The sequence below is a fragment of the Alternaria ethzedia genome, assembly GCF_023757985.1.
Source record: "Alternaria ethzedia strain BMP 0044 chromosome Unknown scaffold_1, whole genome shotgun sequence".
Classification (NCBI taxonomy): Eukaryota; Fungi; Ascomycota; class Dothideomycetes; order Pleosporales; family Pleosporaceae; genus Alternaria; species Alternaria ethzedia.
This window is the reverse complement of record NW_026056194.1, coordinates 1,977,794-2,002,928: the sequence shown is the minus strand read 5'-3', so window position 1 is coordinate 2,002,928 and position 25,135 is coordinate 1,977,794. Positions and strand designations below refer to the sequence as shown.

The 25,135-nt window shown below is 52.2% G+C and overlaps 9 protein-coding genes across 9 annotated transcripts; 4 read left to right on the top strand and 5 right to left on the bottom strand.

Moving 5' to 3' along the window:
* Positions 1-365: 365 nt before the first annotated feature.
* Positions 366-1,716, top strand: J4E87_000641 (uncharacterized protein; the record flags this gene model as incomplete). Its single annotated transcript, XM_049372295.1, has 2 exons — positions 366-727; positions 786-1,716. The coding sequence occupies 2 exons, from the start codon at positions 366-368 to the stop codon at positions 1,714-1,716; spliced, it is 1,293 nt and encodes a 430-aa protein (XP_049238429.1).
* Positions 1,717-2,012: 296 nt separating this feature from the next.
* On the bottom strand, positions 2,013-4,059 carry J4E87_000640 (uncharacterized protein; the record flags this gene model as incomplete). Its single annotated transcript, XM_049372294.1, has 2 exons — positions 2,013-3,754; positions 3,864-4,059. 2 exons carry the CDS (start codon positions 4,057-4,059, stop codon positions 2,013-2,015), a joined length of 1,938 nt encoding a protein of 645 aa, XP_049238428.1.
* A 1,668-nt stretch (positions 4,060-5,727) lies between these two features.
* Positions 5,728-7,191, bottom strand: J4E87_000639 (uncharacterized protein; the record flags this gene model as incomplete). Its single annotated transcript, XM_049372293.1, has 2 exons — positions 5,728-6,413; positions 6,462-7,191. 2 exons carry the CDS (start codon positions 7,189-7,191, stop codon positions 5,728-5,730), a joined length of 1,416 nt encoding a protein of 471 aa, XP_049238427.1.
* Positions 7,192-8,852: 1,661 nt separating this feature from the next.
* J4E87_000638 (uncharacterized protein) lies at positions 8,853-10,624 on the bottom strand (the record flags this gene model as incomplete). The annotated part of the gene is made up of 2 exons (XM_049372292.1): positions 8,853-10,165; positions 10,213-10,624. 2 exons carry the CDS (start codon positions 10,622-10,624, stop codon positions 8,853-8,855), a joined length of 1,725 nt encoding a protein of 574 aa, XP_049238426.1.
* Positions 10,625-14,318: 3,694 nt separating this feature from the next.
* On the top strand, positions 14,319-15,440 carry J4E87_000637 (uncharacterized protein; the record flags this gene model as incomplete). The annotated part of the gene is made up of 2 exons (XM_049372291.1): positions 14,319-14,377; positions 14,429-15,440. The coding sequence occupies 2 exons, from the start codon at positions 14,319-14,321 to the stop codon at positions 15,438-15,440; spliced, it is 1,071 nt and encodes a 356-aa protein (XP_049238425.1).
* A 719-nt stretch (positions 15,441-16,159) lies between these two features.
* J4E87_000636 (uncharacterized protein) lies at positions 16,160-17,078 on the top strand (the record flags this gene model as incomplete). The annotated part of the gene is made up of 3 exons (XM_049372290.1): positions 16,160-16,463; positions 16,509-16,913; positions 17,065-17,078. The coding sequence occupies 3 exons, from the start codon at positions 16,160-16,162 to the stop codon at positions 17,076-17,078; spliced, it is 723 nt and encodes a 240-aa protein (XP_049238424.1).
* Positions 17,079-17,453: 375 nt separating this feature from the next.
* J4E87_000635 (uncharacterized protein) lies at positions 17,454-20,291 on the bottom strand (the record flags this gene model as incomplete). Its single annotated transcript, XM_049372289.1, has 4 exons — positions 17,454-18,467; positions 19,072-19,751; positions 19,809-20,169; positions 20,286-20,291. The coding sequence occupies 4 exons, from the start codon at positions 20,289-20,291 to the stop codon at positions 17,454-17,456; spliced, it is 2,061 nt and encodes a 686-aa protein (XP_049238423.1).
* A 662-nt stretch (positions 20,292-20,953) lies between these two features.
* J4E87_000634 (uncharacterized protein) lies at positions 20,954-21,689 on the bottom strand (the record flags this gene model as incomplete). Its single annotated transcript, XM_049372288.1, has 2 exons — positions 20,954-20,962; positions 21,042-21,689. The coding sequence occupies 2 exons, from the start codon at positions 21,687-21,689 to the stop codon at positions 20,954-20,956; spliced, it is 657 nt and encodes a 218-aa protein (XP_049238422.1).
* Positions 21,690-23,324: 1,635 nt separating this feature from the next.
* On the top strand, positions 23,325-23,950 carry J4E87_000633 (uncharacterized protein; the record flags this gene model as incomplete). Its single annotated transcript, XM_049372287.1, has 2 exons — positions 23,325-23,798; positions 23,852-23,950. The coding sequence occupies 2 exons, from the start codon at positions 23,325-23,327 to the stop codon at positions 23,948-23,950; spliced, it is 573 nt and encodes a 190-aa protein (XP_049238421.1).
* Between the last annotated feature and the right edge of the window lie 1,185 nt (positions 23,951-25,135).

The window sequence follows — 25,135 nt, the reverse complement described above, 5'->3', positions numbered from 1 at the left end:
CTGATCTGATATTCCCTCGTATTCGTCTACTCCATCTGTTAATTATGTAGCTGTGCATACTGTTCTTCATGTCTTCTTAACTCGAGGTTGCATACAATGGCTTGTGCAATGTGGATTGATGTCACAGCAATGACGTAAAAAATGCTCGTTCATCTCTTTCTCGCCTCCCACGTGCGCTTTAGTGAGCTGCCGCTGCGTCACCGCCACGCTCGGACTCCAATGTTTGTTTACCAAGCGCTAGGCCGCCTCGAGCGCACGCGAGAAAGGAAATCACAGACTGCTCCCACCTTCGTCCTTTGCACAACGAATCCTCACTCGACTTTGACTCAGTCGTCGCGAAGATGACTGCCACAGTCGACGCCAATATGGCTACCGCCGATATCAACGCGTCCTTTCGCTTCATGGACCTTCCCGGAGAGCTCAGAAACAAAGTGTATACTTTGCTGCTCTGCTCGTTTGGACCCACCCCACCACCCACCCGGGAAATTCCCGAGGAGCTGTTCAGCAAGGAGAACTTCCTGGTCAAACTTGTCTTCGCTCAGCAGTGGAACGACCCTACTATCCTTCGTGTAAACAGCCAGGTTCATCGTGAAGCCTACGACGTCATGGTCAAGACCAACAGATTCGTTCGGATCAGCTGCCCGGGTGGCCTCACTCTCAACAACCTCATCGCTGGCCAAAACGTCCCAGTCATCGCGAGTGGAAAACGCGCAGCGGAGTTCAACGAGTACGTCAAAGTCGCACTGTTTCTTATATCGAATCTGCTTTCTAACACTCTATTGTAGGCAACTTCTCGACATCACTATGCCTTCCGCAGATTCGGAGATCTCGCACGCAGGCGCCAGTCAACCAGCAAGCGTAGTCATCCTAGGCCGTGAACTTTCCAAATTCTGCGGCAGCTTCGAGATGGCAAAGACCGTTGTGCCAGGGCTTGCCAAGAATGCGACTTTCATCATAACTGTAGCTCCGATGCTCGCTCATGAACGCCCATGGTACCAAGACGACCTGACAGACTTCTTCTCCGAGGGTACCCAGAGGGACCTGCTGATGGGACTGACAGGACTGCGAGACTTCAAAGACGTCAAAGTGCATGGATTTGTCTTACCCGATGTCGCGACGGCCCTGAAAGAGCTGATGATGTCGGAAAAGTGGTATGATCCATACGAAATCATCGAGCTTGAGAAAGAGAGCAAGGAACGCGGTGCGCAACTCTACCGCGAAGGTCGACTGATGGATGCGTTCTCATGTTGGGGAACAAACATGCATGAGATCGAACGCATGCGCGAGAGCAACTCCTGGAACAAGCTCATCGAGGTCGGCGGCGAGCCTTGGATCGACCAGATGGCTGAGCTGCAGTGCTCTCTTGGACTCAATTCAGCACTCGTCAACATCATGTCGTGGGGCCCCGACGCTAAGAACGCGTCCATACCGCTGGCAGTTCGGCAGTCGCATAGGAGAATCGCCTTGATCAGCCTTACAGCATCTATCAAGTGTGCTCATCCAGGATATTGGAAAGAGGGATATACATGGGTATGTCCCCCAATGCTCCAGGCGAAGATCTTGTACCGCGAAGCTCTGTGCATGCGACTTTGGGGCGAGAGATGGGAAGCTGTCAACGCTCTGGAACTCATCCGTGGAGCCATGTCACTTGTACCAAACGACCCTGTCGTCCGCAAGGAGGCAGAAGCCATCGTGATGTGGGCACGTGGTATGTAAGAGAGCTGGTAGTATCTCTGAAGCGCGCGGTAGCTTACTGCACGCTCGATTGTGGAACGGCTACGCGCTCGGTTGACCGGCTAGGAGAATTTGAATTGGCGACAGTTTTCATATGAGCGACCTGAACGTAGGGATTTCGAAGGATTGGAGTGACTTTACGGCCATGTAGAAGCGGGGTCATACATGAGAACAAATACTGCAGCCGACGAGGTATGCACATGGAGGAACCATTTAGTGGTGAAGACAATGCATGCTTTCTCTTACAGTCCATTCGATATGTTCTCTCACTTCCAAGCTCATTGATACATCGCATCACCCCAGTCTTCCCTAATCATCTCACTACCCTTCTCAGCCACCATATAGATACTCGCCAAGATATTAGCATCCGGAAGTACCGGTACAATACTGCAATCAACAACTCTCAGTCCATCAACACCATACACCCTCAGCCTACTATCCACAACACCACCATCTTCCTGCGGCAGCATCTGGTTCGTACCGGTAGCATGCCAGTTGGGAATGGTATTCGCCTTGATGTACTCGAGGATAGCTTCGTCGTCATCATCAGCAACAGCCGGACCAGGGCTCACTTCACCAGAATTCGGGCCGATAGTGAAGCGCGACAAGGCCGGGTGGCGAAGGATAGCGCGGAGGTACTTGAATGAAGCAATGCCGATGGCGCTGTCGGTGGGGTCGGCGTAGTAGTTGCTGTTGATGAGGGGGCTGTCGGACATGGAAGCACTGCGGAGGCTGACTGTGCCGCGGGAGAGTTGCACCATGCTTGATGCGGTGACTGATATGTAGGAGTCGTTTGATAGTGGGGCCCAGTATGGTGTGGGAATCCAGGGATACCATACGCTCTCGAAGAGATACTCGATGTGAGTCTGGTTCGCTAGGCCAGCGTCGATGACAGCCTGAGCGCCGATATCGCGTAGTTGCTGCTCGCTGAGCTTTTGGAAGCCGTTTGTGACACCGGAGGGAGCAGTGTATTGGCCGGTGAGGTTCTGGTAGAATGCTTCCTGAGCAGCGCGCAGATTTTGGGGTGTGCGAGACATGTCCGTAGTGGAAGCGTTGTCCTGGGCACGCGCCATAATACTGAAAACTGAATGGTCATTGAGATGATGACCAACATTCTCATTGACGACGACAGGCGTGATACCGACCTTCTCAAGTTCATCGGCGGGACCAATACCTGAGACCATGAGGAGCTGAGGCGAGTGGAAGGCCCCCATGCTGACAATGACTTCGTTTCGCGCTCTGGCCTGACTCACGAAACCAGTGAGTTGGTTAATGTAGCTGACACCAATGGCACGTGGCTTGCTAGTCGAGTTCGTCGAAGATGGCTTGCTCATGACGATACCGGTGACAGGAGCGTCATGTAGCACCTTGAGGTTCGTTCGATTGCGAGCTTGCTGATAGAAACTGTCGTAGCTGGAGCTCCTTCGCAGCATGCTGTCCATCGTCGTCGTTCCATGCTTCACGCCTTCGCCATCTCCGAGGTTGAGATCTTCGACGATAGGAATATCAGCAGCTTCGCTACAAGCGGCAACGAATCCTTCGGTAGACGGTGGGACATATCCCTGGAAGCCTAGCTGGAGTGGCCCGTCGCTATAAGCATCTTCATTGAACGTCTTGTACTCTTGGCTGAACGCCGAAAGCTCCGCCGTCGAGGTGGGTGCATTCAATTTCGTACTCTTCTTGAACAGGCGGTAGACATCGTTCCAGCTCCATCCAGGGTTACCCAACTTGGCCCAATGATCGTATACACTGGCTGAGCCTCGCGCATAGTAAAGACCGTTTGTCGTGCTTGAACCACCAAGAGTTCGTCCGCGGAGATACTGGAGGGTGCGGTTGTTCAGATGCTCTTGTGGGGTGGTAAGCAGACCCCAGTCAATTACGCTGCCTTTGATGAACTGGTTGCCTCCAGGCGATTCGTATGCCAGAACTTGTTCGGGACTGGGTCCAGCTTCGAGAACCAGCACGGAGAAGTGTCCAGACTCAGTAAGGCGATTAGCCAGGACAAGACCAGCTGTTCCTCCTACTTGGTGTTAGTACGGTCTATGATTAAGATCCGACCTGGTGGACAGTATCCACAGGTATGATCTATTTGCCGATGATCTCACGCGGCGAATAGGGATTGAACGTACCACCTGCGACGATGAAGTCGTACTCTTCGTTGAAGACTGGTTCTTCAGTTTGACCTCCCTGGGAAGGAAGATCTCCTGGGCCTTGACGTTTCGCGAATTGAGAGTTGTGCAGATTGTACGTTGGCCAAGCAGAGGCGATAGACGAGAACGAAAGCAAGGCATACGTAGATGCCTTGGCGGCTGTGAGGTACCGCATGTTGAAGCCTTACTTACTTTTTCTCTGGTGTGATCACTACCGACAGTTGCAATACTGTTAGGGAAGCTCAGCCCAGAATAGAGCGATCGGGCTATTCGATACTGAGATGAATAGAAGGTACAGCGGATGTGACGAGAGTGAGTACATCTCTTTATATCATGTCCATTGTACTGCCACCGGAAGCTGAACCAAGGCAGCGGAAGCCAAGGCCTTGGGTATAGACCTTCTGCGCCTTGGTAGAAGCCGTCTCATGTTGGAAAGAACAAGTCAAAGTAGCCCAAGACTTGCTGTCAGCCACGCCGTGATTTCCGGCTGACTCCGAGAAAACCGGTGATGCTCGCCTTTCGTGTCTTACAGAGTTTCTAGATAAGCTTGGAGCTGTTTACAATGAAACCTGGATCCTGGTCCATTGCGAGAGTGGTATAAGATCCGGTGGGTAGTGCGACCAAGGCTGCTTTGCTTACGCGAGCAGACGACGACGAGGTGTCGGAACAACACGTGCAGCATGGCGATGTACTTTGCCACAGTCTTGGTACCACCAAGGCTTGTTAGAAGAAGGCGATGTGTGGCACCGCATGAGCACGCGTGGGCATCCTCGTAAAGTGGAAGGCTATGTCTAGCCAAGGCAGAATCGTCATTGCCGAGCCTGGGGCAACGCGAGATCACGGTCCAGCGTCGATCTACGTACTTCATTGTAAGCACGCCCAGCGCGTCGGGCCGGAGCTTACAGGTGATGTCGCATCGGTGACAATGCCAACGATAGGTGCCAATGCGACGGCTCGAAGAGCGCTTTCCGGGAGTGCGGGGAAGCTAAGCCACCGTGAAAACGACCGGTGGAGGACAACACGGACTTGCTCGGTACATGCAAAAGTATCCGGCCACCCAGGAGGACCCACGCGTACGAAGAAGGTTATTTGGTATCACCAAACACGTTGCGCGCTGTCGTCTGCCAGAGCTGATGTTCGTGTTGAGGTTTGGGTGCCGCTGAACCCGTATTTTGGCAGGTGCGTCTAGCTACTGGCTAGTGTAGTAGCCACTGGAGCCACCTTTGCCGATGAGGTAGAATCGTAGTCATTCCATCGTGCTTGATGAAGGAGATGACGGCATGTTTTGTTGAGGTGGGGCTGTGTCGTCAAGGTATCGCCCGTTGAAGGCATACATGGATACCCAGGGAGATGCTGCTCATCGCAATATGAGGTCCTTGATTTGGATAAACTCCGATCCATGACGAGGAGCTGATACGCTCGATCTGAACAGAAGTCGCGAGATTTTGGTGCGCATAAACTCGAGGCACATGGCATCGGTGGAAGCGGAGATGGAAGGATAAAAGAGGGGTGTCGTGTCAGACGCGTCCAGCTCACAAGCAGGCCACGTGGATTATGTAAGCAGACCCCACATGATCTGACCGGCGCTGCGTCCTGAGGTCTATCAACGTTTGTCGCGATACCGATCAGGGTTCTATTCCGCGAGGCCTATTGTATGGCGATATCCACACTTTTCGTGTAGCCACATAAGCATTCTTACGCAGTTCGCCTTCTGCTCCTATACCTGTCGCATCATCGCGAATGCCGAATCTAATCATCGCACCCAGCAGCACTAATTTTGAACCACGAAGAGTATGTAGTAAGGGATATGATGTTCAATAATGCATTCCCTCAAGGATCATAATTATACATGGTCTGGCTTTGCCGCCGCAACCTTAGCACGCGCATCCGCACTCCTTTTCCTCTCTCTAAGCATCTTCTCCATATACTGGAACAAGATATTCTCCTTCCTAATTGGATCTTTGAGCGTCTTCCAGTCCCGAGTCATGGCGCGCTCTGCTTTGTGAACATCCCTACGATCCTGCCATTCCAATCGGTTCCAATCACGGAAATCGCTCTTCTCTCGACCCCGCCAGGCAATCCTTTGGTTGGCTTTGAACGCGTTCTCGTTTCGCGCAAAGTCTTGCTTTAGCCTCTTGAACTGGCGTTGCTGTCCTTCTCGCTCCACGCGTTTCGCCTCAGCTCCTTTGTCCTCTTCCGCGGGACGTTTGCGTTTATGGGTCGTATCAGTGGTGTGCGACTTTACATATCGGTCTAGCAGCCATGGGCTGAGTGCAACGTCCGTGATGGACTTGCTGAGCTGTTCTCCATCATTGGAGGCTGCAAGCGCGCGGCGAAGTCGTGTTGATGATAGTGGTTCCTCTTTGTAGCCGAGAAACCAGACACCGCCTGTCATACCGAAGAAGCGTGTGGGCACATAACGCAGCCATTCTGTAGGTGGTCCTGTAGAGCGGTGACACATTCGCGTCTGTCCAAGGCGCCAGATACCTGTACGTAGTCGATCCTTGATCATCTGGAGCCGCTCGTCGCCTGGATCGATATTAGCTGTGGTTGTGCAAGACATGGCATCGTACGTACGGTCGCCCGGAAGGTTCGTCATTGCGTGCGGAAAAAGCATTGATAACTTCTGCTCCAGCCACGTCAAGTTACCGCCAGCTCCCAACTGCTGGATAAAAAGTTCTTCGAGTGTTTCGGTGCGCCAGTCGTTGTAAGCTGTCAATTTTCGTAGTCCCGTTTCCGTCTCCATGCGTAGGCTGGTGCGTTCTGGATCTCCAGTACCAACGACTATAGTAGGCCCCCAGTATCCGGGGGATCCATAATCTTGATCAACGTGATCAGGTCCAATTAAAGTGATGAACCGTATGTTGAAGCCATCTGTTGCGGCCTCTGATATGAGTCGGTCCTTGAATGCTTCGGAGCCTGGCTCACCACGTGGGTGACACCAGTGCCAGCCACCATAGAGACCACTATTGTTGATGAGGTTAAGACGCTCTTGTAGGGTAAGAACTAGGTCCTTTGAGCCCGGTTTTCCGCGTCTGTACTTCGAGGCTACGGAATAGTCGTCCAAAGGGAAGATGATGGCGGCTATCAGGTGTATACCCTCCCCACCTCGAAAGAAGGCGTGGCATAATGTTTCCTTGTGTCCTTGATGAGGCGGATTGAAGCAGCCCCGGAAGGTCAAGATGTAGTTGAACCTCCCCTTGATCAAGTATGGCGGTGGCATGTGAATGCTGGGCCTGAATATAGTGGCAGTGGGATCTCCTAAGGCTCGCTTGATGTACACCTCCAAGGGAGCAGTTGAGCTCATGACTACGGGTGAGTGCTTGGATAAAGTCGGTGGAGGTTGCCAATTCCTGTAGTGAGCAGTACTTCTATCCTCTCAGGGTTGCTGTGAATAATATTGATTGCTCCATCGAGTCTCCACCGTGGAGAGCCATGGCCCGAGAGCCATCTACGACAAGCACTTTCACCCATATGGTTCTACACATTCATTCATCGTAGGTTTGAAGCGAATGCGGGTACGCGCTGCTGACGGTCGAGCGAAGTCGTGGTCGCCTGCGACATGAACGGTCGTTCAACGAATAGGACTGTTGTAGATACATGCGAGACTACGTCGCATCTTTCGATCACACCTATCGCGCAGGTGAGTGCGGAAGGACTCGTACTCATCGAATTCCCGTGCCGCCTGTTCGAAGAGCATGGCACAGGCCACCTCGGTTCCAACACTTCAGCTTATCAGTCTTTGGTGCTCCGTGCTGTTGGCGGCCTCGTTGGATATGCGACCGGAATTTCACAGGTCGTCAGTTCTGTAGCTACGCCTCCGATCTCGTGATCCATGCTCTAGATCTTTGCTTCCTGGTGAAAGTCAGATTCCGCGCCGATCATAAGCCATTGTACCAGGCATGCCAGCTTTCACCAGAACGTACCGACGGCAGGTGCTAGATCACCAAACGGAATGACGCGCTTCCACGAGGCAGTGGGGCTGGGCTAGCTTGAGGACTTCGGGGGCGAAACTATATCTCGATGCTGCAGTTGCCCGTGGAAAGTTTCGAACGTGCTCTTTTTAGAATGCACTGCCGACGTGAACCCGGTAGCACACGTCATCGCAAGGCCAGAATCTTTCTCTTCCGTACTGTTACTGTAATGACCTAGTGGTACAGATCTGCGTACGTAGTAGAACCCTCGCGAGTAGTCGTGATGAGTAAAGTAGGGGTTGGCGGTGCATTGCGACCTGCTGGAGAGGGCTGCCGAGTTTGACAAGATCTGTAAATGCGTCGTTGATCTGAGGGCACGATGCCACGAAGAGGACAGCTTCCTTAGGGCTGAACGCACAAGATCCATCGAAGACGGATTCTCGATGGTGGGAAGCCGAGGCTGGACGCATCGTGTAGCAAACTATGTTGCGCCTTCCACGAGGTTGGGAGGCGGCTCTTCCGGATTCTGCGGGGCTGCGCTAAGCTTGTCTGGACTAGCGCATATGTCACAAAGGGTCAGGCTTCTTGCGGAAAGACTTCCGTGCATCATCATCGGCATCCACCAAATATCTGAGCTTCGCGCTCGAGGCTGAAGTCTTTTCGCGAGCTACTTTTGTTGTGCATGTTGGGCATCGACGAGGCAACTCAAAACGATTTCGACCACAGCTCGCCACAGTCAAAGCTCAGAGCCAGCTTGCATACCTAGGCAGGTGGCCTTGGGCTGAGGGCTGAAGGCTCATGCAAGTTCAGCACAGTGGCAAGACCGTTCGGGCTGGCATGGAGAAGCACAGCAGCAGTAGCTCATTTGCAAGACGCAGTAGTTTGTATTATGTTGAAGCCAGCTTCATCGGTGAAGGTATTGTACAGGTAGGGTGTTTGTAAATATCCGTATTCCTATTAATTGTTCTGCAGTGGGGTATTACAATGTCGTAAGGACAAAAGGGAAATCAGGCTGGTGTGGGTGTGGGTATGCGCAATAACAAGAACGCTATCATCATTCGACCGTATGCTCCGCTGCCAACCTCGGTAGAGTTCCTCGTGAGTGGATCGTCTCGCTCAATCCCATGGGTCTTTCATCCAGCAGCCTGCCATCGTTCTCTTCATCAACCTTCTTGAAGCTGTCGTGGACCAAGCCCCTCCGAGGATCTTCATGTTTGCCGCCGACTTTGCTCTTTGAACGGCCAGAGATTGGTGATGGGAATGTAGTACCGTCGCTCAGCACCATGGCAGAGGGTGGTGCAGCAGGCATCTGGCGCGGCAGGTCGAGAGAGCTACTGTCCAAAGAAACGTGGTCAGGCATGCGCCGGACGATTGGGTTCTGTGATGTCGCGGTCGGTGCGTCGCTTTCGCCACGAGAGTGCCTTTGGCCGTTTGCGTTGTTCTTGCGTCTGCGCAACCACCAGACCAGAGCGACAATCAGAAGTGCACCGACGATGCCACCAATCGCTGCTCCAACTATAGGGCCGATTTGGGTCTTTGCCTTTGCGCCTGGCAAGACGCGACACACTTGCTTGACCTTCGCGTCAGCGCCTTTGGGGTCGGCTGCTGTAACAACTGCAGGCGCGAGCTGGAAATTTTGCGCGTCGGGATCGACGATGAGGTAGTTTTGCGTGAAGAATGGTAGGCCTAAGGTTCCGATAGTCATAGTGCTAGGACCGGTTTGGTTCGTCACGGCCATGTTGAAGACTGTTGCATTGTCCACTTCGTACAGACCAGCGGCGTTGTATGCTCGGGGCCGACTGTAGAGCTCAGTCGCTGGAATGACCGACTTGTAAGTTGCGACTGAGGGTTTGGATGCGTCGCCGCCGGGGGTGCCCATGTCCGACAGCGTGACGGTGATGGTGCCTGCGGGAGCTGGGTCGGTAGGAAGCTCGAAGTGACGCGAGGTTTCGTTCCAAAAGGCAGTAGTCTCCGCTGCAGCAAGGTTGTCCAACATCGCAGCCGGCAGTCTAATGTCGGATGAGAAAGGGTCTAGATGTACGACAAGAGTGTCCTTCGCGTCCGCGAAGAGCGTGGTGCTCTTACCGCCAACATCGTACGTGATGGCCGTAAGGATAGCGCATGTTGGACAGTCGGAAAACATAGGAAAGGTAGTGGCGGCACTTTTGAGGCGGCTTTCATCGTAGCCACCAACGACTATCAAGCCATCTTGAGATGCTTCTTCAGATTCTGATCCAGCCCATAGTCCATACGTTCGAGAAGAAGCTTGGCCGGCATCCACGAGGTAGTTCAAGAAGCTCGAGTCCATTCCTAGAGGCAGAGTTGCTCGATAGCTTGGCTCGTTCTTCATGAGCGCGTCTGCGCTTGCTACAACGCGTCAGTGCTGCAAAGAACCAATTTTCTTATGGACTTACTATCGGTGGATCCATTGGTTAACATGGGAAAGGTCGCGAACTTGTTCGCATCCGGTTTGAGACCAAAAGCCGCAGCGTCGTCGAAAAAGATGTAAGAGCTCGCGTATGCTAGATCGACGGACTCTCTGCTGCCAGTCCATGTCGCGTAGTCTACCTCTTTGAACGTAGTCGAAGTTGCACTATCGTAGATGCCACCGAGTTGACCAATGCAGCTCGTGTTCGTAGCTGCCACGCACTCCGCTGCATTGTTGATGAAGAGATTGTCGGAAAGCGTCGATGGCGTCAAGGAAAAGGGTTGCGGAGGAGTGCCGATAGCGAAGGAAATGCCTCTGGTGAGGACAGTGCCGTCAGCGGAGACAGTGTTGTTTGCCCAAGGCAGGAGCAACGGCTTGGAGCCGTTTGCGCAAGCCATCGTCCCTTGGTAACGATGGATGTCCTCCAAAAATGTAAGATCTGGTGTTGTGTATTTGTGACAGCGTCAACCTCGCACGGGTATTTTTGGCGTCAGCCATGACTGTCCCTGATATGGATTGCAGGGACGCATTAACAAGGGGATGATCTGCTAAGCTTGGGCATGGGCACCTAGGCTATGGGGATCGGGCGTTGACGACACCTGCAGACCTGAAAACTCGGGTAAGGAAAAGAACCCTATTGGATTGGTTCGTCATGAATACTTCGGGTACATACTACCTAGAGTCTCAGAATGGTCGGTACCTGGGCGACGAGACATATGCGCTTCTCCACAGCTTCAACTCGTTCTCTTACTCCACGGTACGCAACGAACACACTCATCTCCATCTTCAAAGTAGCCCGGCGACCGCCGATGCTCTGCGTAGAGTGGTGACGTCACAGCGTAGGTGCAGGTGCAGGCCTTGGTTTGTTGACATCCGCGAGTCGCCCTCATCTTAGATTCAAGGAATCTTGCTGTTCGTGTCGCAATTCTCCTGACAGGACGGGCCTTTTGCGGCGAAGGAAAATGTTAATTCGGACCGTTGACGTCGGAACGTTGTTCAGCCACGCGCTGTCCCGTCCATCGAGCCAATCAGCACTTGCCTACTCACTAGCGTCTTTCGGGGACATGTTTCGCGTATGCAAATCTCGCTCGCTTCTCTGATAACTCCGTCGATCGTGTGCCCAACCTCATAGTCGGGGTACATGCCCAAGTTCGCCTCTCCCTGTTTTTGCGTGTTCGAGCCTCGATGGATTTTCGATGAGACCGGAGGTGGTGGGTACCGTGGTCGCGCATCATCTTTTGACGACGCACTGTGATTGGAAGGCAATAATTATCAGTCCGATAAGATGAGGTCTGTCGCGTCGCGTTATACTCGACGGGCTCGTAACCTACGTTCACCGACCTTTCGCGTTACGAGAGTCGGCATCACGCATGGAGGCCTGACCTTGAGTAGGTGCATGAAGATTTTAACAAGCTCAGCTCCCTATATGATTACTGATGTATCTCATAAACCGCCACTCGACATCAGCTCTCAGCCCTCACTATCCTGAAGTGCGTCTTGGGCCTCTTCTCATGATGTGAAGACACTGGACTTCACGTCTCTCCTTTTCGCATTCTCCAACTCACCCGTGACACCTCGGAGTTGCCGATCAGCAAACGGAGGCCTGCTCGTTGTGTCGCATTGGATGCGGCGTGCTGTAGTTCGTAGTCTTTTCAGCGAAAGGTTGTGGCCTTACCATTTGGTCATCTAGCCCAAATGAGAACGCAGGCCTTGGTCTACTAAGGCTCGGGGTCATGCTCGAAGTACCTGACTCAGTTGATATACCTGAGCCTTCCGTGTCGTTGCGGCTTTTTTTGTGAACTTTTGCTCACTGGGTTTCTAAATCGGATGTATTGTTTGTAAACTGCATCTTCAGTCCACCAAGTTGATGGTATGGGACCGTATGCTCAGCCCGGACATGGTAAGTCGGGGGAGAGTCATGGTGAGACAAAGCTCCTGAGAGTGTCACAATGTCTCCACCGACACGGTTCGACGTGGAGAATATCGGTAATCAGGGGGGTGGAAACGGAGATGGGTTTCGATAGCATGATTCAGTGCTTTGCCGATACAGATAACTGGTTCGTGAAGGCGAAGGTGTCGGGTGTTGTGCGTACATAATGTAAACGGCTGCAGCGTCCAGTGCCGTTCTTATTGAGGCTGCGCTGTAGCTAATTTCTGTAGATTATTTCTTCGTCGTAAAAGAGAAAGACCAATAAACATTGTAGCAATACTGATACTTACCAATTTGTGACATTGAAAGGTCTCATCTCGGCCAAGAAGCTTGGTGACAAATCGTCGGTTGAAGACTAGCTATGAGTAACGAACTCGAGATACAGGTAGAAATGAAGGACGACTGTGGAGTTGAATGAATAAACTGCTCCACATGAGAATCCAGAAAGCGACGCGACCGATCATGCCATTCACAGTCGCTGCCGAGTTGCTCCGGTTATATGCAGCAGTACTGTAAACGTGAGTACCATTTTTCTGGATCATCAACATCCATCGGTACTGTGGCTGGTGTAGAGTCCGCTATAGATCCATGTCCGTGTCGGTAGCCGTCAACACGAACAATTTGTTCCCTTCTGTCGTTTCTGGGGCGGCTCCAGCAATTTGTGCGTTACAGCACGTCTGCTGATACTTGGAACTCGACATACATGTCGTGTCCGGATCTTTGAAGCTTTGTGGAAGTGCCCAGGTGAACAGCGATATGTTCCAAATCATAGAGCAGACGTCTCCAGGGCTCCTAATCGCAGAGGATTCCGATGCTTCTCATAACGAGTATCCGAGGAGGCGTTGTAGGCATTGAAGGTTTGGAAGAAGACACCAGCTGTATTAATACCGGTAGAAGCACTCGTCGAACGTAGGCTTCCTATATACCGTACAACGTGGTATGCTTAGCTGGAAACCATATATCAACGAATCGAGTGGTGATAGGATGGGTGGTGTTGATGAGCGTTCTGCGCGCATTGTCACGGGGCGACGCGCGTCGAGTCATGGCACTGATTTCGGCCCCATTACTCCGGTTGCCACTTCTACGGACTCTTCCGCACCTGGCACTCGACCAAGTTCCCTTGCCTGAGGCAAACTCAATGTCATCGGTGTCATTCTACTGAAGAGACGCCCATAATGCGATCTGAGGAAGTTGATGCGGCGCCGGTTAAAATGGCTAAAGTGCGATCTTGGTCATTGGGGCGGGACACGCACAAGTAAACATTCGCGCTAAAAAAGGAAACGATGCCCAGGTGGTTCGTGGCTTTACGGGTGGGCTAAATCTCCACGGCTTCTCCTGTCGTCATCGAGTTTAATGAGATCTGCCGGAAGACTGGAGTGTAAGGCTGGGGGACAGAGAATGCAATGATTGATGCGACGTGAGAGAAGAAGGATAATAATAAACAGAATGTTGGATTGACGTAGATTGACTGCGCGATATATTGATGTGCATGTTGATCGCAGTTTACGGTGTTGTGGGTCGTCAATCAACCGTGAGCGCGGACCCTGAGCGGCCAAACCCAGCAACCAGGCATCTTCCCCTCATTTCTGCCATCTCTTCGACCATTATCACCACCACCGCCGACAAGCGCATCAGACCCTCGGATGGATGGAGTGGACGCTTGAGGCTGAGGATTACTTGACATTAACCGGCCAGTCTCCATTAACGCAGCCGTATCTGCACCTGCGTTGTCGACATGAGTGGGACCTGCATCTCACGTGCCTGTCTACCCCGGGTGTGCATTTCGCTTAGGCAGTGGCCAGCGGCGCCCAGAACGTCTACCCCAGAAGTAGGACCAGACCCCGATGATCCCGAGGTCCAAGCCGGTTGATTTGTGGATTAGTCTGGAGAAACTCCGCAACCCGCAAGCAGGTGGCGCCATGCAGCCAGGTCAAAGGACTTACAGCGGCGAAGGGCAAGTTCGCACATGAGCCACGAGCCCGGTTAAACAAAACGACTGGGGTGAAGATGAACCGCGAGAGCGGATAGATTGATTGAGCATGCATACGCTAGACTTCTAGAATAACCGTCGAAGAATATATAGGATGACAGGCTCGCCGTGTCTTTAAAGGTATCCGTGGCAGACAACCTCGAATCAGTCAACACCCCAAGTCTCAATCACCATGCGTTTCTCCAGCATCGTCGCCAGTCTGGCGATTGCCAGCTCCGCTGTTGCCAGCCCGTAAGTCACCCACATTCTCGCCACCATTGTCCTTGGCTAACATCGAGATAGTACCTACGGCCATGGCAAGCCCAAGGAGGACAGCCTCTACAAGGCCATGAAGAAGGCAGGACGGGAATTCATCGGCACAGCCCTGACCCTCCGCAACGAGACCCGCGAAGGCGAGATCATCAAGGCCGACTTCAACTCCTTCACTCCCGAGAACGCGATGAAGTTTGAGTCTGTTCACCCAAACCAGGGCAACTACACCTTCGCGGATGCCGACCGTTATGCGGCATACGCCAAGGCGAACAAGCTTGAGGTCCATTGCCACACTTTGGTCTGGCACTCTCAGCTGCCCGCCTGGGTATCTGAGGGCGGCTTCGACAACAAGACCCTCATTGGCATCATGGAGGACCACATCAAGACCGTCATGACCCGCTACAAGAGCGTTTGCACACGCTGGGACGTAGTCAACGAGGCCTTGAACGAGAACGGTACCTACCGCTCCAGCGTCTGGTACGACACCATCGGCGATGCCTTCCTTCCCATCGCTTTCCGCTTCGCCAACAAGTACCGCGGCAAGGCTGATCTCTTCTACAACGACTACAACCTCGAGTACAACGCGGAGAAGACCCAGGGTGCCCAGCGTATTGTCAAGCTCATCAAGTCCTACGGCGTACGCATCGACGGTGTTGGCTACCAGGCCCATCTTGCCAGCGAGCCCACACCTAGCGCTCCTGGTGCCGCTCCCGATCAAGCAACACTCGAGGCTGCCCTCCGCGCCACTGCTGACCTCGGCGTTGACGTCGTGTACACCGAAATCGATCTCCGCATGCTCACACCCTCCACCCCTGAGAAGCTCCAGGTCCAGGCCGATGCTTTCGAGCGTGTCGCTAAGTCTTGCATGAACGTCAAGCGATGCATTGGTATGACTGTCTGGGGTATCTCCGACAAGTACTCTTGGATCCCTGGTGTCTTTGAGAACGAGGGTGCTGCCCTTCTCTGGGACGACAACTACATGAAGAAGCCTGCCTACGCTGGCTTCCTCAAGGGCATCAAGGCCAAGAAGGGTCACTACTAGACGAAAATGAGAAAGATTGTATGACTTTGTAGATATTGAGTAATGTATACAACGTATCAAGAACATTCACATCAAAACGAACATCACATGAACCTTCCGTCCAATTGCCTCGAGGATTTCTTATTGCGTGTATGTTGGAGGGCGGTGCTACTGCTACGGTTCGATAACGGGCTATCAGCACGCGAGATAACCTGCGTTCACAACGAAACCTGGCGCGAATCATCACTATGCTCTATTGACGCTGTTGAGTTGCCGAGAGAAAGCGCGGTTATAAACAGTTCCATACCAAATTCTCATTTCACACCTCCCGCGATCACGAGATGTACCTCAGGTATCTTTCACGCCCTACCATGGAAGATACAAGTTCTCGTAAAGAACTGCGTCGCGCAATCGCAGAACACGAGAGAACGCTAGAGATGAATCATCGGCGTCCTGACCTGACCACACTCTGCATGAGCATCAAGGGTCGCACTGAGCCTTGCTATAGCGGCGCATCACACTTGCATCGCCTAGAATGTGGCCATACCGTTCACACTGAGCAGGTATCTCTGTGTGGACGGAACTGTACGACGCCCATCACGAACTCCACAGCTTTCGCATGTACTCTATGCAAACGTCAAAATATGATCCAACTTGGCCGGACCAAGTCTCGCAGCTCAAAGCTTACTAAACTCATCTTGCCAAACTTTCCGCCTTTCAATCAATCTCACGTGCCGGTGATGATGCGCGCTCGTGAGTGCGACATCGCAGTGGTAACGTCTTCCAAGCACTTCTTCGTGCCTAGCACGCCCGAAGATATTGCTGCGTACCGGGTCAACGATAATCGACGATTGGAAGGTCTTATCGAGGATGTTAATGATGTCGCAAAAGATATGGGCTTCTCTCCGACTACCATTAACGGCATCACGGACGGATTGACTACCTGCGTTGATCATCAGCATCTATGGGTAAACGCGACATATGAACAGCTCGCTGTCGTGATCTTGTACCTGAGCGCCGTACAGGCCGGTATCGAACAGCATGGTATGTTGACCCAGCTATTGATGTGCTTTGGTGCATCGATCAAAGGCATCAAGCAGCTACTTCCAGCAGTGTCAAACCTGCTCATCAATACCAGCGCAAGGTTCGCCATTGCCGTCTTCATGCAAACATTCGCAAAGACATATCCTGCCTATCAAAAGGACTCAAAAGATATTGCTCGGCTACAGTCGAAGCTATGGCGTCTGGTACTGGACCGCTGTCTCTTCCCGTCTGAGTTCATCGCTGCGAACTGGCGACACGTCGTAACATCATGCATATATGCGGTGACTACAGTCAACGAAGTCTATCTTGATACCGAGGAGATTAGCGCCGCGATAGGTACACGTAGCCCTAGCATTGATGGCGAGGAAGTGAACACGTACCTGCTCTCCACTATTGTGGACAATAAAGCCTACCAAGTCAAGACTATGGCTACAAAAGCGCGGTGCCAACGTAAGCTCGAAGCCCGCTCAGTGAGACGTTTCGCATTTGATGTCGTTGCCGCCCATCCCGCAACAGACTCGGTTATGGGTTTAGATCGGAGCTTCGGGACGATCTCAATCAATGAGTCTCTGGGTGATGATTGGCATGCTTACCTCGACAGGATGGGGCATGTAGTGAGTAGTTTGGATGATAACGATCCGAGCGTTTCCATGAGGGGAACGTACAGCGGGTCTTGCGTTTGTTAGGTAGGAGGTGGCTCGATCATACCAGCTCGCCCAGCGATTTGGAGTTCAGTATTCTCTTGCAGTAAGTTCATAGGATGAGGAGGAATACCCTCAAGGTGATACCGAGCCGCAAGGAAAGGTCTGGCCGAGCTTCCCCGGCCTGGGATACGTCGCATTGACTCTTGTTTCAAGAAATTTATGACACTGGTGGAGGCCTACATCAGACTTGGAAACTCTTTTGAGGACACCTATGTGCCGATGTATTCTCCTGGATACCCTTTTACACCCTACCCATGCTGCTGGAACGCACACCAACTCAATGCTACTAATGCTTCGCTGCGACCATGCCAGCAATTCGAGCGGAGAACGCCTCGTTGGCCGCGCAGGCGATACTAGCGCTCTTACCGGGATACCTTCGTTCGTAGTACTGAGCAGCCAGGAATTCCGCTTCATACCCATGAGTTTTCATGTGAGTCCCAACTGCGACATCCATGATACGTAGTAGCTCCCAGCTGGCTTGCTTGTATTTCTCATTGTCCAGGTCGAGGAGGCCCGCTAGTGACATGCCGCCATCCACTCGCCATCGGTGTACAACTTCGTTGAAATGTTCTGCTACCTTTCCCACTAAACCGTAACTCAGGCTTGGTTGGCCGGCAATGTTTGCAACTTCCTCGATTCGAGCTTTGCTCGTGCCAACAGGATGCACCTTCCGTACCTCTGCACCGTACCTTTTCGCGTATTCGTCCCAGCTCCAGAAGGCTTGACAGATCCCGTACTGCGCACCGCAAATATCGATGACCCATTCTTTCCTGGTCTTGCTTGATGTAACACGGATGACTTCATGGTAGAAGCCAGGCCAGTTGTCCATACTGCTGCCTTGAGGGTAGTGGTGGATGGTGATCTTTCGGGGAACACGGCCCAGGGTGACGCCAACCTCCTCAATCTTGATGTTGAGGCCTGTGGGAATCGAGTAAGCGTAATGATGCAGAATGTCTTTTGGATAGGTATTACCTCGAAGAGCACCGAGAACAGTATCATGCATCCAGATCATCGGCTCGTTGCACACCCAAGCGCAAAGCATCGCCTTCTTGGTGCGATCATTCGTAACAAGGTGTCGCGGAAACCTGATGAAATTTTTCGACTTCTTTTGATAGTCGCCCTCGCAAATCACCAAAATGTCGTCTCGGTCTTCGATCTTGATGATAGGCCTGTCCCAAGTGTTTTCGCGAAAGTCGTAGTAGGCCTGCTGAACGATCTCGGCTACACGCGCAAGCTTCTTCTCGAGGTTGGCGTTCTGGACGTCTTTGCATGCTTTCTTGTGAGTCGGCCAATCCTTCACCTAAATTGACGATATCCGAAGTCAGTGTATGTCTCACACGCAGTTCGTACATCGGAGATCTTACCTGGCAGGCCTTGCTGCAGTATTGGCGCGATGAGATATCTGAACTGCAGGCGCCGCATTTGCTGTGAGCCGGCTCGCCACAGACGGCGCACGCTGCCTGTACTTCTGGAGCCATAGTTTTCTTTGTTATCGTAAACAGCGCAAAGGAGTCGTGGGCGCAGCAAAGTAATCAGTGAAGCCGGGCAATATTTGTTCCGATTTCACGAGTTGAGCTATGACGCTTTTGGCTTGCAGCCTAGATGAATAGATTGGATAGGTCTGCAGACTACACCAAGATTAAAACATGCAAAGTGGGTGACGCGACGTCGATGTAGGCTCTAGGGTGTTCAGCATTTTTCTAGATTGACGCGAGGGGGACCATATCGTGGCTACCAACCCCCAAGCGAAGCGATTCAAGGTTGGGTATGTGAAGGACGACAGCTATCGTATAATTCTGATTGAGAGATGAATTGCAACTCGCATCAATTGTTCGCCACTCGTGGCCATGCACCGTGAGTATCTCTAACTAAAGAGACTTAAACTCCCCTATCACCATATTCACGGCAGGGCCCTTGTGTTGTTGCTCGAACCTCGCCAGATCCAAAGCTACGTTAGGGCGGTTCGCTTTCTCCTCGTCCGTCATAGCATCGCCAAGAATGCTAGCGTGATCAAAATGCCTCCTCGTCATTTCTCGCGTCAGACTCAAGGGCTCATGGATAATCTCAGACATGAGTCCACCGACGTTGTAGTTGGAGATGTACCCATGGACAGCCTGAGACAAAGCCTCAACCAACGGTTGTGTCCAGCTCGTCGAGCCTGCGATGCTCCTCTTACGAAGATTTTTCAAGTCATTTCCAGGCTGCTGCAAGAAGGTCAGTAGTGCTGCTTCCATCCATGATGAGGCCTGAAAGCCAATGCGCTCTGTGTGCGCAAACCAGCCTGGCATAGTTGAGCAAGTCCAGATGTATTCTCTACATTTACCGAACTCGAAGACTGCACAAAGCGCCTGCATGTGCTTGGATTCGAGGTCGGCAGCGGTAAAGAATGCTTGCGTGAGCCCGAGCTCAGCACCGGATAGGTTGATGTACCATTGCTTTCGGCTCCCATTGGCGGTAATTCGTAACAGTGGAATATTGTGCTCAGGCCAATTCTCGCTATCTGTACCGTCATCTGCGAGGATACGAACGGTCCGTGATGCTGTCTTGATCTTTACCATGACTTCGTGGATCTCAACATGTTTGGCTGGTCAAGTGTCAGCTTATCATTAAATCGCGCGCAGATATATGCCGGGCCACTTACTCTTGATGAGCTTTTTGAGCAACAGATGCATATATGCTAGGGGTAAGAATCGCGCATTGCAGCACAGCACCGCGTGTTTGGTGGCTGTATCAGGGAACACATTGTCAGTGAGCTTCGGGAACGGGTTGTTGCTAAAGTTAACACCCTTGTAGGCGACGATCTTCTGATTGTCCAGTTCAATTTTCGTAATCAGCATCATGTTTGTAGCTTCGAGGAGCGCAAGAGAAGCTGACTGAATGACGTTGGCGACTTGTGGCAGAAAGGCTTCAAGCCGGATGTCGTGGCAGGTGTGCTTGTGATTTGTCCAATCAGCCTTTTGGTGATCGTCATTGCAGTAGTGGTGCTGTTTGCAGCCGCATATCTGTGTTGCTGGTCCGTGGCAATAAGCGCATAATGTCGAAGCCATGAGCAGAGAATTGCAGAAGTTGAGACGATGTGAGAAGCCAGAAAAGGCTGCCATTCCCTAGTTAGATATACTTCCATCTTCTCGTCATGTGTCGAACTGCTTAGCAGCTGATCGCGGTCATGGTCATAACGAAGACAACAAACATTGACTCAGGCAAACAATAATAATACCCTCATTCCAGCACGTGTGAGATTCCGGTACATTGCATGGCGAGAGCATTGGAAACATGGCTGCCAGATCCGGCAAGGATGTGTGGGCAGGCCATGCTAAGGGTGCCTTGCTGGTTGTCGGGGGCAGGAGCAGAGAGGCAGGCGACAACAGGAAGGATCAAGTGTGTTGACGTGCCAATGGAGACGCGATGGAAGAGAAGACGCGATTTCCGGAAGGTTGACGGCAGACAGGGTCCACGCTAAACCATATGCGCACTAGTCCCTTGTCTCACCCGCGGAGCTTTCTCGTGACATTGGAGCAGACATCTTGTGTATCTTGAGGAGATAATGAGTAACGCAATGTTTGGGTCGGTATGTCAATTAGAATCTAGCGATACAGTCCAAACTATGTGTGGGAGGCTCTACCACCTAAGCCTGGTACATTGGCGCTCCAAGTAACAACCCATGTAGACTACCACCCCCAATTAAGCGAGTATTCAGCACCTGATGTAGCTCCATCGCAGATACGCGATCAGCAGGTGAGAATTCCAGGCATCTCTTCAAGATATCGTTGAGCCCCGGTGTATACGCTAGGCCAGCTGGGTTGCTTTGAAACGAGCGCGAGTAGAGGCTCGGTATCGTGGTCAGTCTGCACAGCGCAACGATAACCAATCCTACCTGGAATACGTCACTTCTTTTGTTGTTCGGTGGTTCGAAAGGCGGCGGACTAAAGTCTTGTTGCTGTCGCAGCTCAATGGTTTGCCAGTGGTCGGTGCTCGATATGCTCGAGCCAAAGTCTCCGAGAACGACTTTCGGCCACGAGGGTTCGTGAGAGGCGGGAAGACCGAGGAAGATGTTGCGGGGATATATGTCTCGATGTATTATCCAGTCGTATGTGTTACTCAGAACCGGAGGATCGCCTCGCTGCATGTGTCGAAGAGCCCGGGCTAGCGACCTGAAGACGTGCCAGATGAAGCTCTCGGAGAAAGATTTGCGCTGGCTGACATGCTTTTCGAGCAAAGCCCATAGATCACCGTACGCGTAAACATCCATGACAAGTGCGCCAGTTCCCGTTGCTAAGTCCAGCTCATGCTCCCGGTAGGTGCAGATGTTGTAGCAGTTGGATAGACGTATGAGATGTCTTATCTCGCGGGCAGCAAAGCCCGATGCAACATCTTTAGGATCGAACTCTTTGCGCACAGCAAGCTGGCCAGTTGTTTTATGCCTGAGCAGCCAAATTGCCTTGTGGAAGTTGCCCACGACCTGTATTTGGCGTACACGGTCATATTGGTTGCGCGTCGGGACGCTGGCACGTTGTAAATCCATTCTGTCGCTGCTCATCCGATACAGAACCGGTCTCTCCGCGCGAGATAGCTTATAAATACTGGCACTATGTGTTGGAGACGCGTTTGTTACCTGTTGGCGCTGTGTTTTCTTGATGTAATGGCAGCTCCCGATTGTCATAAGTGCCACATCTCGTGGGCATAGCGAACGAAAGCCGATGGCCACTCTGCAGCGCTTTCGTGGCATGGCCTCCTGTTCGTTTTCGTGCTCTCATCCGGGCGCGCTATCGCCTGGGTGGTCTCTCAACGCGCTCTCACCTCCGCTCTCTCACCTCACAAGAGCCGCCACGCGACCGCACCAACGCGTCTCTCTCACCTGCTCCTGAAAACACTGCTCTCACCTTCCCAACCGCACACCCCGCAGTTATAACCCACCCAATCCCCGAATCCACCATCGAAACCACTTTTACCTGCCAACAAAAGGGTGGCGGCTAGCACACAGAAAAAAACATCCAGCACTCCAGCCGGTTATAGCCGAAGCCAGAGGAAGCTCAAGGCCACAAACAAGAATCGAAACAAGAAGCCAATCAGAAGAAACATCAAGCTAGTCGTGATAAACTGCCATTAAAGAAGCAAGTTTCGTACCTGGATAGAATACAAGGTTCCATGGTATCTTTTTGCTGGTTGAGGGTGATGGTTCGAGGCTGGTGAGGGGAGGAATAGAAAGTTTCTTTTTGCTGGGTTTTTTTGATAAGTGCAAAGGTGTAATGCTCAAGGCTAGGTGAAGGCGCGCGTTTGCGAAGTAAGATGCGGAAGATCGGCGAAGATATTGATCATGTCTCTCGGCTCTTTGTTGAACATAACCTAGTAGACGCGATGAAACTGTGGATAGCAAAGCACGCGAAGGAAAGCGAGTGATGTTTGACAAGACTGCTGCGTCCGGAATGGTTCCAGGTAAAGGTGATGATGTTGTGGGGTAAGACAGCAACCAAAGATGACTAGAAAGGAAATGAAATAGATTCAAAATACCAACTTTGCGCGCGACCTGCATGAGAATGTTGCGAGTAATGTAGACGGAAGTATGATGGAAGGGAAGGATGACGGAAGACCATCTGTCGTGGGCGCTAAACACTGGCCAATCAGGCTTTGCATAGCTCCGAGTGGGGCAGCCACCTCTCAAAGCCCGCGTCTTTCTCGTCCGAGCCGTTAACATCTGCAGAAATGTTGTCTTCATGCAGCCTAAACCGCTTCGCATAGATATATACTCCTCAAAGCTTGAAGGGCTGGCTGAATTGTTGTTCCCGTGCAATGCGTCAAAGTCGGGGCACTGGAAGCGCATAGCACAATGACCTCTGGGAGGAAATGCATAACGCGGAGAGCCGGACATAGCAAAAGCAAAACAAGAGCATGAAGGAACCGCAAACCTAACATTGCAATGATGATTAGTGGGCCGCGGCGACGTCTTCACATGACGATCAGGCACAAGACAAGGATTCTAGCGCGCTCGCTAGCCCCTACGTCATCATTCTCCGCAACCCAGCAACATAACACGACATCTTTTCGTCCACTTGACACCATCACACAGCGATTGCAAACTCAATTCCCACACTCTCAAATTAACTCTCAACTTAACTACAACCCCTCTTCACCTACCACAAACAACCTCAAATCAATCACAATGGGTTGGTTCAGCTCCGATGAGAAGTCCTCCCTTGCGACTCACCCCGTCAACGTCGATGTCACCACAAAGCACGGCTCCGCCGCTGAGCAAGATCGCTTCGGCGAGCACTTCGGCGCTTCCACAGATGCCATCCGCCGCGGCGTCGACAAGGGCCTCAACAAGCTGCAACAAGCTGCCCTGGCCAAGGGCGAGGGCGCCGAGCAGGACCGCTACGGCGACCACATGAGCATCGGCGACCGTGGCTACAACGCCATGAAGTCAGCGGCCAAGTACAAGGGCGATGGAGCCGAGCAAGACCGATACAACGCACACTTCAGCCCTGCGCTGCACAGCATCGATGCTGCCAAGGCGATACAAGCTGCGGGAAGCGTGGCTGCCAACGGAGAGAAGAACGCCAAGTACTTCGGTCTTGGATACGATGGTCAGCAGAGGGCGAAGCTGATGGCCGGTAGCGGCATGGGAGCTGAGCAGGTAAGCTACTAGCTATATCCGCTGCTTTGTATAAGTTACTAACACTCTCGCAGGACCGTCTCGGTCAGCATTTCCACCTCACCAGGGACGCCGTCGCCGATGCCGCACAACGGGTCAAGGACGGTGCGAAGGACGTTCTCCCCAGGAGGTAGATGGATAACTTCATGACGCGAGCATGACTATAGCGACGACCTTGGCTAAGACTGCGACGGCCGTATACGTGGACAAACCAGTATCTGCCCACGATGTATCAATACAAAACAATAATTTCACACTATGCTTCAATCCGTTCGATTTTGTTTGCGTGCATGGAAGAACAAGAGGTGCTTCAAAACTGGCTGTCGAGAGCAATTTACCAGTGCAAGAATAGACGTTCTTGGCTAACGCTGACAAAGGAAGCAGTCTATTTCGCACCTGTTCCTGACATACAGCCACCAAGCCTGTTGCGCGGCCTAATGCTGCAAACAGTGTAACACATCCTTTGTTGATCACTTTGGCCATGCCACGCACAACGGCCGCATATATCTCGCCGCTGCATCGCCATGCAGACCCTGGCAACCGACTCTTACCGGATGGCGCCATATTCCAGAGCAGCACGCACAGGTACCACATGCTGGGCACATCGCTTGGCCCGTCAACACCATCTAGATTCCAAAAACAGTTCAAAATTCAGCTTCTCATGTTCACGCGCCCAGTCCTGTGTACCCCACATCAGCCACTGGCGGTCTGACATCAGCATAACTGCTAACGCGTTCCGTCCCGAAATAGTGCAGGTAATGACTAAATTAATATCCGGATTCCAGAATCGCCTACACTGACATGCTTGTCATCACGTCTATTGTCAGCTCTGTAGTACTAAGTTATTAACCAAGTCTCAACAGCAGATGTTTCTTACGAAAACGTAGGGTTGCGCGTTGCGTGCTTTGGTCTCGTTTCTATCATTGGTGCTTGGAGAGCTTGGAGCGATGAGTAAGAGCGATAGCGGAAGTGTTAGCATCCATGTAGGCTGAGCAGCGACAGCCGGATAGTGTAGTCTAAGAAAAGAACGGAACGAGAGCTCACCGTGTACGGATGTACGGTAGCGGTATGTGAAGAATACATAAAGTCGACAGAATACCTTCTTCTCTCTTCTTTCTATCAACAGCATCATCAACACATTCTTCTACACCCTCTACATCCTCTACACCACACCCACCAACCCCTCCAACCAATCCAACATCACCCCAAAATGCAACTCACCCTCCTCCTCGCCCCTCTCCTCGCGGCCGTCGCTCTCGCAGCCCCGACCGACATATCCACCCGCCAAACCCGCACCCTGCGCGTGCAACTCTCCAACG